This window comes from Dermochelys coriacea, chromosome 4, assembly GCF_009764565.3.
Source record: "Dermochelys coriacea isolate rDerCor1 chromosome 4, rDerCor1.pri.v4, whole genome shotgun sequence".
In the NCBI taxonomy this organism is placed as follows: Eukaryota; Metazoa; Chordata; order Testudines; family Dermochelyidae; genus Dermochelys; species Dermochelys coriacea.
Genome location: NC_050071.1, coordinates 69,322,548 through 69,336,247, shown reverse-complemented (window position 1 = coordinate 69,336,247; position 13,700 = coordinate 69,322,548). Strand labels below are relative to the sequence as shown.

Sequence of the window (13,700 nt, the reverse complement as noted above, 5' to 3'; positions counted from 1 at the left end):
CACACATATATTGTACAGCGTATTCTTTATATCTCAGTATAAGTCAAGTTTACCTAGTGCTGTTGTATCTGTGTCGGTCCCAGGATATTAGAGAGACAAGGTGGTTGAGATAATATCTTTTATTGGACCAACTTCTGTTGATGAAAGAGACCACCTCACCTATCTTGTCTCTCTAATTTTATCTAGTGTCACATACAATAAAAGAGGCATAAACTTAAAATTCTTCCTGCGCACCATATAGATTTTTTCAAGAGCCAAAACTATAGACTGATAGTTATTAGAGAGCCAATTAGAATGTGTGCAGGATTCAGACATTAAATGCATAACTTTTCCTGTAGATGTTAAATTGAGAAAAAGCTGATAAAGAACTTTAACAAATTGCTGTTTACTTCTTGGTACTCAAAGATATACAGTACAAATACCCATTAACACATGTACCTACTTACCCACAAGGTCTGTATGTAAATACAATATAACTTTCTTCATCACTTCGTTCAATGAATGTAACACATGTGTACTTTTCCCAGTGCCGCATAGCCTGTTTGAACATTGCTCGCTGGCTGCCTGGAAGAATTGTATAACATGAAATAAACAAGGTTTTCAAAATTGCATCCTTCTTCTCAGCATTAATTTTAATCTTAGTATGACACAGTGCTGCAAAAATCTAGAAATTCAGTTGTTTTAAAATGGGAGAAAATGCTTACCTCAGGTTTTGAAAGGTAAGTGAAGAAGGCACTGGTTTTCAAATAATTTGTTCTGTAAACATATCTGCAATTTCAAAGTCCGTGCACAAAGGGCCACATTTTTAAAAATCAGAAGCAAAGTTATATGTCCAAAACCAGACAAGTGTGTTTAATTAACTATACAGGGAAACAGGTTTCAGAATAGCAGCCATGTTAATCTGTATTCGCAAAAAGAAAAGGAGTACTTGTGGCACCTTAGAGACTAACAAATTTATTTGAGCATAAGCTTTCATGAGCTACAGCTCACTTCATTGGATGTATCCGATGAAGTGATCTGATGAAGTGAGCTGTAGCTCACGAAAGCTTATGCTCAAATAAATTTGTTAGTCGCTAAGGTGCCACAAGTACTCCTTTTCTTTTTACACAGGGAAACAAAGTGTGCACCTGAGAGATCTGTACCTTTAAATGTGGGTCTATGAGCCCATTTTTTAATCTTTATGTGGATGGAATTTAGACTGTTTTCTAACGGTTTGTCCACAGCCTGTGATAACAATTTGGAATCTTGAAATATGTTCTCTTTTTTTCCTTTGCGTCCATGTGTGTGCGAGAGAGAGAGAAAATTTAGTGATCATGAAAAATACCAGACTAATATGCCTGGAGAGGGACACTTGATGAGTGGGATTATCAAAAGCTTTCAGCACCAGTTTATCTTCACTCTTATTGAAATCAATGGAAGTTTTACCATTGAGTTCATTAGAGACACAGTTAGGCCAGCTTCTGAAAATCCCACCCTTTGTCTCTAGGACCAGACCAGAGAACAGAAACCACCTGGGCAGCAGCTGTGCTAGTTTCCTTGTACTCTGCCAATGTGTTCAAATCCTGACCTGAAGGAATCATCTCAAGGGCGAGAGGTGGCAATTCATTCTTTATACCATTACATACTTAGCTATACCATTACATACAAAACTGACAACAAGGTTGCAAATTAGTGTTGGTTGTGGTAGTAGTTTTTGTGATACAGAGACTTATCCAATGGGAAGATTTTTGAGACTAACATAAAAACTGAAGACCCATCATATGGTAATAATAGTTGGCCACTACCACACTGGGTTTGATTCAAGTCAGTGACCTAAAGATGAAAGATCACTGATTCCCCTGTCTCTCCATCCTCCCACCTACCATCCCTGCCCCTTTTTTTTTCTTAAACACACACAAGCATTTTGGAATTTACCTTTCAGTGTAAAAAATTTATAATGTGTGTAACATTTCACTTTACTTATTACACTTAGTTGTTCAGCACTCTTTAATAAATGCCATTCCTAAAATAAAGGTCATGTTCAGTATAATGTAGTGTAAATATCCAAACTGCAAGTCTGACCTTCAGCTGTGAGCTTTGGGGAAATATTTTTGAATATTTTTTTAATCTTTCTTGACTACATTTCTTTTCCCAAGCTCTTTCAGTTTTCTGTATCCTCTTGAGGCATAATTAGCAAGATGTTACTGCACAGCACTGCTGGCTCTATATTTATCTCTATCTTTTTCAATCCTTTTTTCCCCACTCCTTTTTTTTTAAATGTCCTTCTTCCTCCCCATTAGTATTTATCTGTTTGCAGCTTTATAGGGTGATATTTATTTTAGGCTTTTATAATACTGTATTTAAAATTATTAAATTATTTTAAAATTATTTCTATTAAGCCGTTACAATCTTCTTTCGTATATTTTAAAGTTCCATGGTTATTTCAAATAACATTTTATGTGCTCATCTACGAAGTACATTGAAGAACTACAGAGCAGATGAATTGAGCCCAATTTGTTCAATGAAGTCAGTTGAACGGGATTCACCTTACTACCAGTCAAGCCACTTATAGCCTTGTACTGAATATGCCACAATAGTTTTGAGCCAGATTTAATTGTATCCTGCTACAAATAAATAGCAAGAAATTAGACAATGAAAACAAACAAACAAACATTCTCACCTCCTCTGAAACATCATAGCCTAATTTTATATATAAATTGCCAGATTGCCTTTGGGAACAATTTTTTAATATATCGATAAACATTTACAAAAAAAGATTTACTTAGGGCCTCACCCAAAGCCAAAAGACATTAATAAGAGTCTTCCCATTGATTCCAATTGGCTTTACATTAGGCTCTTCATGAACCTGTTTTTTTTTTAAAAAAAGACATTCATCCTTCTTCTCCTTTTGTCTTACCAGTGAAATTTCCACCTATAAAATACGGAATGACGCCCCCTGGCCATATTCTTTCTGTTCGTGACGTAGCAGCTCTGGGAAATCTGTTTTTCTCATTTTTCCCTGAGAATTTTACAGTTGATCTTCCTTTAGAAGAATTGTTTTGTTCAAAACCTGTAATGATATTTTAAAAAACACCATATGAGACAAAAGAATTCACAAATGAAAACATTTGTTTTCTGCAAGACCAAAGCTCCATGTTTTCGTTATGCACTTTAATAACAGAACATAGCTTTTTACACAGCATTTCAGCTTTTCAATGAGATGTACAAACAATAATTTATTTGTTAGAAGTGCTTGAAATGGAAAGACTCCATCTTCAGTATCATAATTTACATGCAATGGGGTCAAGAGGCACTTTAACACCTTAAAGAGACATTACTAACATGATTACTTTTAGACTCTCCAATTAAAAAATATATCATTTTTCTAAAACTGCTTCCTCTAAGTAATATGCCTTGACTTTTTTTTAAAATACCTTTTAAAAATTAGAGGGGGGTTTCTTTCCCATTGATGATGTTTAGAAGATTCTGTTTGGCAGAGGCAATACCACCAAATGTATTCAGGCTCTGTTTCACTTCTATCCGGGCAAAGGTCTGCTTTTAGTTTTAGCTACTTTCAGAGATAACCATATTATTGCAGGGCCTGGGAAAGAGCAACTGCATGCATTGCTGTAGTGAAGCACTGTTAGTTGACTTCATGTCTTTTGCGGCACTTTGTGCATGGTCCACTTAACTTTTTTACTGATGGCCAGTCACACTGGAAGATGAACTCTTTCAGTTGTAGTTAGTTATCTTAGGAGCTAATTGTAATAGCAATGGACATAAAATTTTCAGATGGAAATAGGATTGTCAAGTACTCGAGGACTTAGAAATTATATTCTTCGGAAACTAACTGTTTGGGATTCTATGGACATACACTATATATGCCTTAAATTGTCTTGAGAAAAAGATCCCTACACCTTGAAAGGTATGGTGATATAAAAAATGTCTAGTTTCAGAGTAGCAGCCCTGTTAGTCTGTATTTGCAAAAAGAAAAGGAGTACTTGTGGCACCTTAGAGACTAACAAATTTATTAGAGCATAAGCTTTCGTGAGCTACAGCTCACTTCATCGGATGCATTTGGTGGAAAAAACAGAGGGGAGATTGATATACACATACAGAGAACATGAAACAATGGGTTTATCATACACACTGTAAGGAGAGTGATCACTTAAGATAAGCCATCACCAGCAGCAGGCGGAGGAAAGGAGGAAAACCTTTCATGGTGACAAGCAAGGTAGGCTATTTCCAGCAGTTAACAAGAATATCTGGGGAACAGTGGGGGGTGGGGTGGGGTGGGGTGGGGGGGAGAAATAACATGGGGAAATAGTTTTACTTTGTGTAATGACTCATCCATTCCCAGTCTCTATTCAAGCCTAAGTTAATTATATCCAGTTTGCAAATTAATTCCAATTCAGCAGTCTCTCATTGGAGTCGGTTTTTGAAGCTTTTTTGTTGAAGGATAGACACTCTTAGGTCTGTAATCAAGTGACCAGAGAGATTGAAGTGTTCTCCAACTGGTTTTTGAATGTTATAATTCTTGACGTCTGATTTGTGTCCATTCATTCTTTTACGTAGAGGCTGTCCAGTTTGACCAATGTACATGGCAGAGGGGCATTGCTGGCACATGATGGCATATATCACATTGGTAGATGTGCAGGTGAACGAGCCTCTGATAGTGTGGCTGATGTGATTAGGCCCTATGATGGGGTCCCCTGAATAGATATGTGGACAGAGTTGGCAACGGGCTTTGTTGCAAGGATAAGTTCCTGGGTTGGTGGTTCTGTTGTGTGGTGTGTGGTTGCTGGTGAATATTTGCTTCAGATTGGGGGGCTGTCTGTAAGCAAGGACTGGCCTGTCTCCCAAGATCTGTGAGAGTGATGGGTCGTCCTTCAGGATAGGTTGTAGATCCTTGATGATGCGTTGGAGAGGTTTTAGTTGGGGGCTGAAGGTGATGGCTAGTGGCGTTCTGTTATTTTCTTTCTTGGGCCTGTCCTGTAGTAGGTGACTTCTGGGTACTCTTCTGGCTCTGTCAATCTGTTTCTTAACTTCAGCAGGTGAGTATTGTAGTTGTAAGAATGCATGATAGAGATCTTGTAGGTGTTTGTCTCTGTCTGAGGGGTTGGAGCAAATGCGGTTATATCGTAGAGCTTGGCTGTAGACAATGGATCGTGTGGTATGATCAGGATGAAAGCTAGAGGCATGTAGGTAGGAATAGTGGTCAGTAGGTTTCCGATATAGGGTGGTGTTTATGTGACCATCGCTTATTAGCACCGTAGTGTCCAGGAAGTGGATCTCTTGTGTGGACTGGTCCAGGCTGAGGTTGATGGTGAGATGGAAATTGTTGAAATCCTGGTGGAATTCCTCAAGGGCTTCTTTTCCATGGGTCCAGATGATGAAGATGTCATCAATGTAGCGCAAATAGAGTAGGGGCATTAGGGGACGAGAGCTGAGGAAGCGTTGTTCTAAGTCAGCCATAAAAATATTGGCATACTGTGGGGCCATGCGGGTACCCAACGCAGTGCCGCTGACTTGAAGGTATACATTGTCCCCACATTTTTTAAAAAATGTCTATTGTTTTGAGAGAGATTACCAGAGCCAACAGTAATCTCTCTCAAATAGTTAGAAAGTTAGGGTGGGATTCAAAAGGGAGATTTAGGCACTGAAATGCTCAGCATTGCAGCACCTAACTTTTAGGCGCCCTGCCATTTGTGAAATCCAAAAACCTGAGTTAGGCACCCACACTCCTTGTACACTGCATGGACAGAAATTGTTGCCCAAAAATAGGATTCACAGAAGCCAGCAAGCTGAGTGAGGAGCTGTCTAAGCTCTGCCCCTCAAGGGGATTTAGGCATTTAGGTTCAGGACGCGATGGAGGAATCTTATCTCCACTCCAGGAGTTAGACACTAAAGCCAGGTCAGTCCTTCATCAAAAACGAAAAACAAACAAACAAAAAATGTAGTCTTGCAATACATACAATAAAAGAAACTAGAAATAAGGAAACAGAGGTTAAGAATGGACAAAGCATAAACTCACAAGTGGCCTTGTAAATAACAAGTAGTTAACAGATAAGGAAACAAGAAGAAGAGTAATCAGTGATAAGCTTCAGAGTAGCAGCCGTGTTAGTCTGTATTCGCAAAAAGAAAAGGAGTACCCGTGGCACCTTAGAGACTAACAAATTTATTAGAGCATAAGCTTTCGTGAGCTACAGCTCACTTCATCGGATGCATTTGGTGGAAAAAACAGAGGAGAGATTTATATACACACACACACACACACACACACACACACACAGAACATGAAACAATGGGTTTATCATACACACTGTAAGGAGAGTGATCACTTAAGATAAGCCATCACCAGCAGCAGGGGGGGGAAAAGGAGGAAAACCTTTCATGGTGACAAGCAAGGTAGGCTAATTCTAGCAGTTAACAAGAATATCAGAGGAACAGTGGGGGGTGGGGTGGGAGGGAGAAATACCATGGGGAAATAGTTTTACTTTGTGTAATGACAAGCTTATGCTCTAATAAATTTGTTAGTCTCTAAGGTGCCACGGGTACTCCTTTTCTTTTTGCGAATACAGACTAACACGGCTGCTACTCTGAAACCTGTCATTATGCAAGGCAATGAATTTAGCCGTATAGAGTGGAAATCAGTCAACTTCATGAAAAAACTCGCACAGATACAGACAGACATCATCTTCCTCTCCAAATGCAAACAGATGGACATCATACCGAAAGGACTGAAGGTAAAAAATCCATTACAATCTACATACCACACAGACTATGCTGACAGCTTGTGCCACACACTCTCAAAGAAACTGCGGAACCACCTGATCAACATCCTCTACAGCAAACAGGGAAACATTAAGAATGAGCTCTCAAAACTGGATACTCTCATAAAGAACCAACCTTCCACATAAACTTCCTCGTGGCTGGACTTTACAAAAAGTAGACAAGCCATTTACAAAACACACTTTGATTCTCTACAAAAGAAAAAGGACACTAAGCTATCTAAACTACTATATGCCACAAGGGGCCACAACAATGGTTCCCGTAACCCACCCAGCAATATTGTTAATCTATCCAACTATACTCTTAGACCAGCAGAAGAATCTGTCCTATCTCGGGGCCTCTCCTTTTGCCCCTCCACCCCCACGAACATGATACAGTTCTGTGGTGACCTAGAATCCTATTTTCGACGTCTCAGACTCAAGGAATATTTCCAACACACCTCTGACCAACATATTAACCCACAGAGACCTTCCTGCCAACACTACAAAAAGAAGGATTCTGGGTGGACTCCTCCTGAAGGTCGAAACAGCAGCCTGGATTTCTACATAGAGTGCTTCCGCCGACGTGCACGAGCTGAAATTGTGGAAAAGCAGCATCGCTTACCCCATAACCTCAGCCATGCAGAACACAGTGCCATCCACAGCCTCAGAAACAACTCTGACATCATAATCAAAAAGGCTGACAAAGGAGGTGCTGTCGTCATCATGAATAGGTCGGAGTATGAACAAGAGGCTACTAGGCAGCTCTCCAACACCACTTTCTACAAGCCATTACCCTCTGATCCCACTGAGAGTTACCAAAAGAAACTACAGCATTTGCTCAAGAAACTCCCTGAAAAAGCACAAGAACAAATCCGCACAGACACAACCCTGGAGCCCCGACCTGGGGTATTCTATCTGCTACCCAAGATCCATAAACCTGGAAATCCTGGACGCCCCATCATCTCAGGCATTGGCACCCTGACAGCAGGATTGTCTGGCTATGTAGACTCCCTCCTCAGGCCCTTCGTTACCAGCACTCCCAGCTATCTTCGAGACACCACTGACTTCCTGAGGAAACTACAGTCCATTGGTGATCTTCCTAAAAACACCATCCTAGCCACTATGGATGTAGGAGCCCTCTACACCAACATTCCACACAAAGATGGGCTACAAGCCATCAGGAACAGTATCCCCGATACTGTCACGGCTAATCTGGTGGCAGAACTTTGTGACTTTGTCCTGACCCATAACTATTTCACATTTGGTGACAATGTATACCTTCAAATCAGCGGCACTGCGATGGGTACCCGCATGGCCCCACAGTATGCCAACATTTTTATGGCTGACTTAGAACAACGCTTCCTCAGCTCTCGTCCCCTAATGCCCCTACTCTACTTGCGCTACATTGATGACATCTTCATCATCTGGACCCATGGAAAAGAAGCTCTTGAGGAATTCCATCATGATTTCAACAATTTCCATCCCACCATCAACCTCAGCTTGGACCAGTCCACACAAGAGATCCACTTCCTGGACACTACGGTGCTAATAAGCGATGGTCACATAAACACCACCCTATATCGGAAACCTACTGACCGCTATTCCTACCTACATGCCTCTAGCTTTCATCCAGATCATACCACTCGATCCATTGTCTACAGCCAAGCGCTACGATATAACCGCATTTGCTCCAACCCCTCAGACAGAGACAAACACCTACAAGATCTCTATCATGCATTCCTACAACTACAATACCCACCTGCTGAAGTGAAGAAACAGATTGACAGAGCCAGAAGAGTACCTAGAAGTCACCTACTACAGGACAGGCCCAACAAAGAAAACAACAGAACGCCACTAGCCATCACCTTCAGCCCCCAACTAAAACCTCTCCAACGCATCATCAAGGATCTACAACCTATCCTGAAGGACGACCCATCACTCTCACAGATCTTGGGAGACAGACCAGTCCTTGCTTACAGACAGCCCCCCAATCTGAAGCAAATACTCACTAGCAACCACACACCACACAACAGAACCACTAACCCAGAAACCTATCCTTGCAACAAAGCCCGTTGCCAACTCTGTCCACATATCTATTCAGGGGATACCATCATAGGGTCTAATCACATCAGCCACACTATCAGAGGCTCGTTCACCTGCGCATCTACCAATGTGATATATGCCATCATGTGCCAATAATGCCCCTCTGCCATGTACATTGGCCAAACTGGACAGTCTCTACGTAAAAGAATGAATGGGCACAAATCAGACGTCAAGAATTATAACATTCAAAAACCAGTTGGAGAACACTTCAATCTCTCTGGTCACTCGATCACAGACCTAAGAGTGGCTATACTTCAACAAAAAGCTTCAAAAACAGACTCCAAGGAGAGACTGCTGAATTGGAATTAATTTTCAAACTGGATACAATTAACTTAGGCTTGAATAGAGACTGGGAATGGATGAGTCATTACACAAAGTAAAACTATTTCCCCATGGTATTTCTCCCTCCCACCCCACCCCCCACTGTTCCTCTGATATTCTTGTTAACTGCTGGAATTAGCCTACCTTGCTTGTCACCATGAAAGGTTTTCCTCCTTTTCCCCCCCTGCTGCTGGTGATGGCTTATCTTAAGTGATCACTCTCCTTACAGTGTGTATGATAAACCCATTGTTTCATGTTCTCTCTGTGTGTGTGTGTGTGTGTGTGTGTGTGTGTGTGTGTATATAAATCTCTCCTCTGTTTTTTCCACCAAATGCGTCCGATGAAGTGAGCTGTAGCTCACGAAAGCTTATGTAGTGATAAGCTTGCAGCTGCTGCCCATTTATAAAACTGTAAATTCTGTAGGAGACCTGGATTCAATTCCCTACTCTGACTAATGTGGAGCAAGGATTTGGACTTGGATCCTCCAACTTCTAGGTCAGTGTCCTAATCACTAGGCTATGTCTTTCTCGGTCATTTCTATTTAGACTGTCTACTATGTATAAATACTTGTATATTCATTGGCACAAAAGGGACTAGAATCTGGGTCTCCCAAATGGGTGCCCTAATGCCCAGATTAAAGAGTCTCTCTCTATCTCTCTCTCTCTGGTCCAATTTAATTATTATTATAATCTTTACTATTATTATGAAGATGAATGCAAGGACTTTCATACAACATAGTTACTTGTTTCCCTTTTCTGGAGCAATTTATAAATGTATCAATATCATGGTGGCAGGTTAAAATGGACTTTTAGCAAAAGCTGATCTGTCTTATTCAATAGTGCCCAATTCTGCCACCTTCATTCCTGCTGAATAGTACCTTTCTCTGTGAGCAGTCCCACTAAAATGTACTGAACACAAAGTGGCAGTCTGTTAACTGGTATCCCGGACAAGCGAGGGATATGACAGAGAGACCAGGAAGGATGTCAGGTCAGGACAGAAGCAACTGTGGATGAAAGGTAAGAGGCCAAGGGTCTTGGTACAGATCTGTATGTTAGCAAGGAAGCAAAGAAGATACAAAAAGAATAAGGAAAGGTGCAAGAGCCATGAAAAAGGGGAGAAAAGTTTCAGAAGCCTGGGCAGAAAAGTAAGATTACTTATAGATTAACTCACTGTACAGGTTAAGCAACATCATCAACCACACAGAAAGTTGTTGGGCTTAGGAAAATGTTCTATGTCCAGAACACCTATATCTATGTTAAGCAAATATAATTTTAAGTTTTACATCAATCTTTTGATATTAAAATAATGAATTTGTTACTGAGAATTATTATGCAATCTACGACTCAGGTAATCTATTAAAATGTAAATCGAACTTGGAATCCCAGACAGTCATATGTACTTCTTCAGTACTGAATCATTTGATGATGTGTGGGTGGCTTACATGACAATATGGTCATTTTACCCTTGCTTATTCTTCCAACTAGCTTTGTTCCGATTAGATGAAGGTAGACAGTTACACAAAACTAATGTGCCTAGTTCTCAGATCAAGCATGCAGTTATATACCACCACATATTGGTAATGTCAGATACTACACTGTGGCTACTTTTGCAAGATATGGAGTGACGAACTCCCACATGCTGAATTGTGTTTAAAACTGAGTTTTACATTTTCCTGCAGATACTGGGGTTTAATGGCACCAGAGTTAAATCATGTTGCACCAAACTTAGTGAATAAACTTAACTCAATATTAATGAAGATGCCATAGATACTGACCACTGAATTCTACAGAAATTTACAACATTTAAAAAATGTTTTCATGAGATGAAACATATCATAAATGTTTCACATGCAGTATGACTCATCACAGTGTCCCATTGCCTACAAAACCAGCATAGGTCATTAGCAATTTATTGCAGCTATCCATTCATGCATAACACATACACAAAGAGTACTGTAATCTTAATGAAAATACATCCCAACTGCATTCATTACTGTGAATACTCTTGGTAATGAACACCTAGCAATTTTTTAACAATTTAAAATAAAATTTAAAATAATGTATTTTTGGATTTTAGCTTCCAGTATGAACTTTTCTAGCTTATATGAAATATGAGCTCTCTGACAAAGCATAGATAGGAAAAGAGCTAATCTCTTCATTACTCTTGTTTTAATAGTTTACAGTACTACTGATACAGACTGGGTTTAAGGTGTTAAAGTACTGTCATTAATGTTAACTGTACATCACATCAGGCAGTCTGCTAATTCAAACAGTGAAAATACCAGAGCCAAATCTTCTTATCCTGTCTATAAGCTGATAGAGGGCACCTCGTTTTTTTGATGTCCCATGTTCACCAAAGCCACCTTTAAAAAGAAAAAGGAAATATTATGGAAGTTAAACACAGAACATTACACATATAGCAAATATCTTATGGAGAGAAATTAGGAATTACTCTGTAGGATATGCAATGAATCTTTAAGGACGTTTAAAATTCTTTAATGACCTACATACAAATTCTTCAAGCATTTTTGACAATGAAACAAAAACACATTTGTAGCTGAAAGATTTTCTAGCATGCATTCCAGAACGCAAGCCAACGTGTCTTTGTTATTCAGACAAGTCATGACAATTACATCATCTAATTATTATTTGAAGCTTTTTTCTTCTCAGTGACCTTGACATCCTTAGTGCCATATTGATTGACAGCTGGATACCCTGCTTTCACAGAAATTTCCTGAATGTATACCACTATGTTCCCATATCTTGGGGGGAGGGGAGGAGAAGAGGAAGGATGTTAAGACCCCAAGAGCAAACAAACAAACAAAGCAACATGATTTAAAAAAGCAATACGATTGATTTTATCCCAAAAGCGTTGTGGTTCTTTGTTAACTTGCAAATGGATCTTTAAAGTACAGTCAGTCACATAAGGACTGCTAACCTATCAAATACCAAACTATAGTAACATGACCTCTGAGGCATTCCTGTGGAGCTCCAATAATCAACGAGTGAGAGGGAAGCAGAAAAGCTAACCATCCAAAGAGGCAGCTGGAGTTTCACTGTCTGAATATTTACCATCGCACTTACAGGCATGCACCAGATTAATTTAAACCACATATGCCATCTATAGCAGTCTGCTGACTACTTCGGTTTCATAGTGGTTCTGTTACTTTAGTTATTATTGCATATCACCTTTAAAAAACATTAGTAAGCAAGAAAAAAGAATGCTGGCAGTATTGTGGCGTGCAACGAATAACCAGAATGTCTGAAGAGGTTTTAGAGAATTTTATAGAATTCCTATAAGTGATTTTTTTAAACAAAGCAATATTTGCTGTGAAATATCAGTGTTTCAAGCTACTGCAGCAGGAGGAGGTGGCTAAGAATAAAGGATTGCAGAAGTCATGATTAGCCATACTAGTTTCAACCAATAATTTCCTCAAATTCCCTTTTCCTCTTACTTTTTTTTTCACAATTTCTGCAACATTAAAGTGTGTATTGACTAAACGGCAGTTCAAAAGGCAGATTACAGACTAGACAATGCCATAAAAGGCAAGTAAGTTAGCATGCTTACTCAGTGAATAATAATGTGCCTAATTATTTGGATTACACTGTCATATACTTGCTGGATCCCTTGAGAAAAATTTTCCAAATTTTTAAAAACATTTTAGGAAGATGAGGTAATACTTCAATACATTCCTTCCCAAGGAATTATTTGGTTAGCTATAGTATATGCCATGCCATATACATGCATTTCACATTATTAATGCAATTATCTCATGTTAGCATTTATTTTGCAAAATTACGTATGGAGTAAAAAAATCCAGACAATTGTGTGTGTGTGTGGAGGGGAATCTTTAGAAAACAGGCAAATGTGAAAGAGATAACAGTAATAGAGAGGAATCCATGACCTTATTGATACAGGAAGCTATTATTTTTTTATTATCTATAGTTATTACAACAAAAATATGGAGTAAGGTAGTACACTAGTAGTGGTAATCTAATAGCACACACTGTGTATTCGGTTTGGTGTACAAAAGGTCAAATAAGAAATTAAATACGAATATCTTAAAATAGCTAACCTGACTTATTTTATATGACTAATGCACACACTATAGAATAGGAGTACTTGTGGCACCTTAGAGACTAACAAATTTATTACAGCATAAGCTTTCGTGAGCTACAGCTCACTTCGCTTATGCTCTAATAAATTTGTTAGTCTCTAAGGTGCCACAAGTACTCCTTTTCTTTTTGCGAATACAGACTAACACGGCTGCTACTCTGAAACCTGACACTATAGAATGTAAACCTCAAGCCACAAGCTAACCAAAAGTGAATTTAAAAAATCCACATGTTTTAAGTGTGGGGGCAGGAAATAGTATTTTTGGCAGTTATGTAAAAAACTATCTACATAATAGCTCTTTGTTGTTTATTAAATTATTATTACTTATACAACACAGTGTATAAATGTTACTTTACAGGCCAACAAAATGACAGGGCCTTGCCCTGAGGAGCTCATAATGTAATTGTC

At 39.2% G+C, this 13,700-nt stretch overlaps 1 protein-coding gene across 1 annotated transcript in view; it reads right to left on the bottom strand.

Moving 5' to 3' along the window:
* TLL1 (tolloid like 1) overlaps nt 1-13,700 on the bottom strand; it is a 205,610-nt gene that overhangs the window by 92,969 nt on the left and 98,941 nt on the right. Inside the window, exons 4-6 of the mRNA XM_038399352.2 lie at nt 11,458-11,538; nt 2,897-3,049; nt 447-564 (exon numbers count right to left, since the gene is read on the bottom strand). Of these exons, the coding sequence (XP_038255280.1) occupies nt 447-564; nt 2,897-3,049; nt 11,458-11,538 (352 nt within the window). The remainder of the gene's footprint in view (nt 1-446; nt 565-2,896; nt 3,050-11,457; nt 11,539-13,700) is intronic.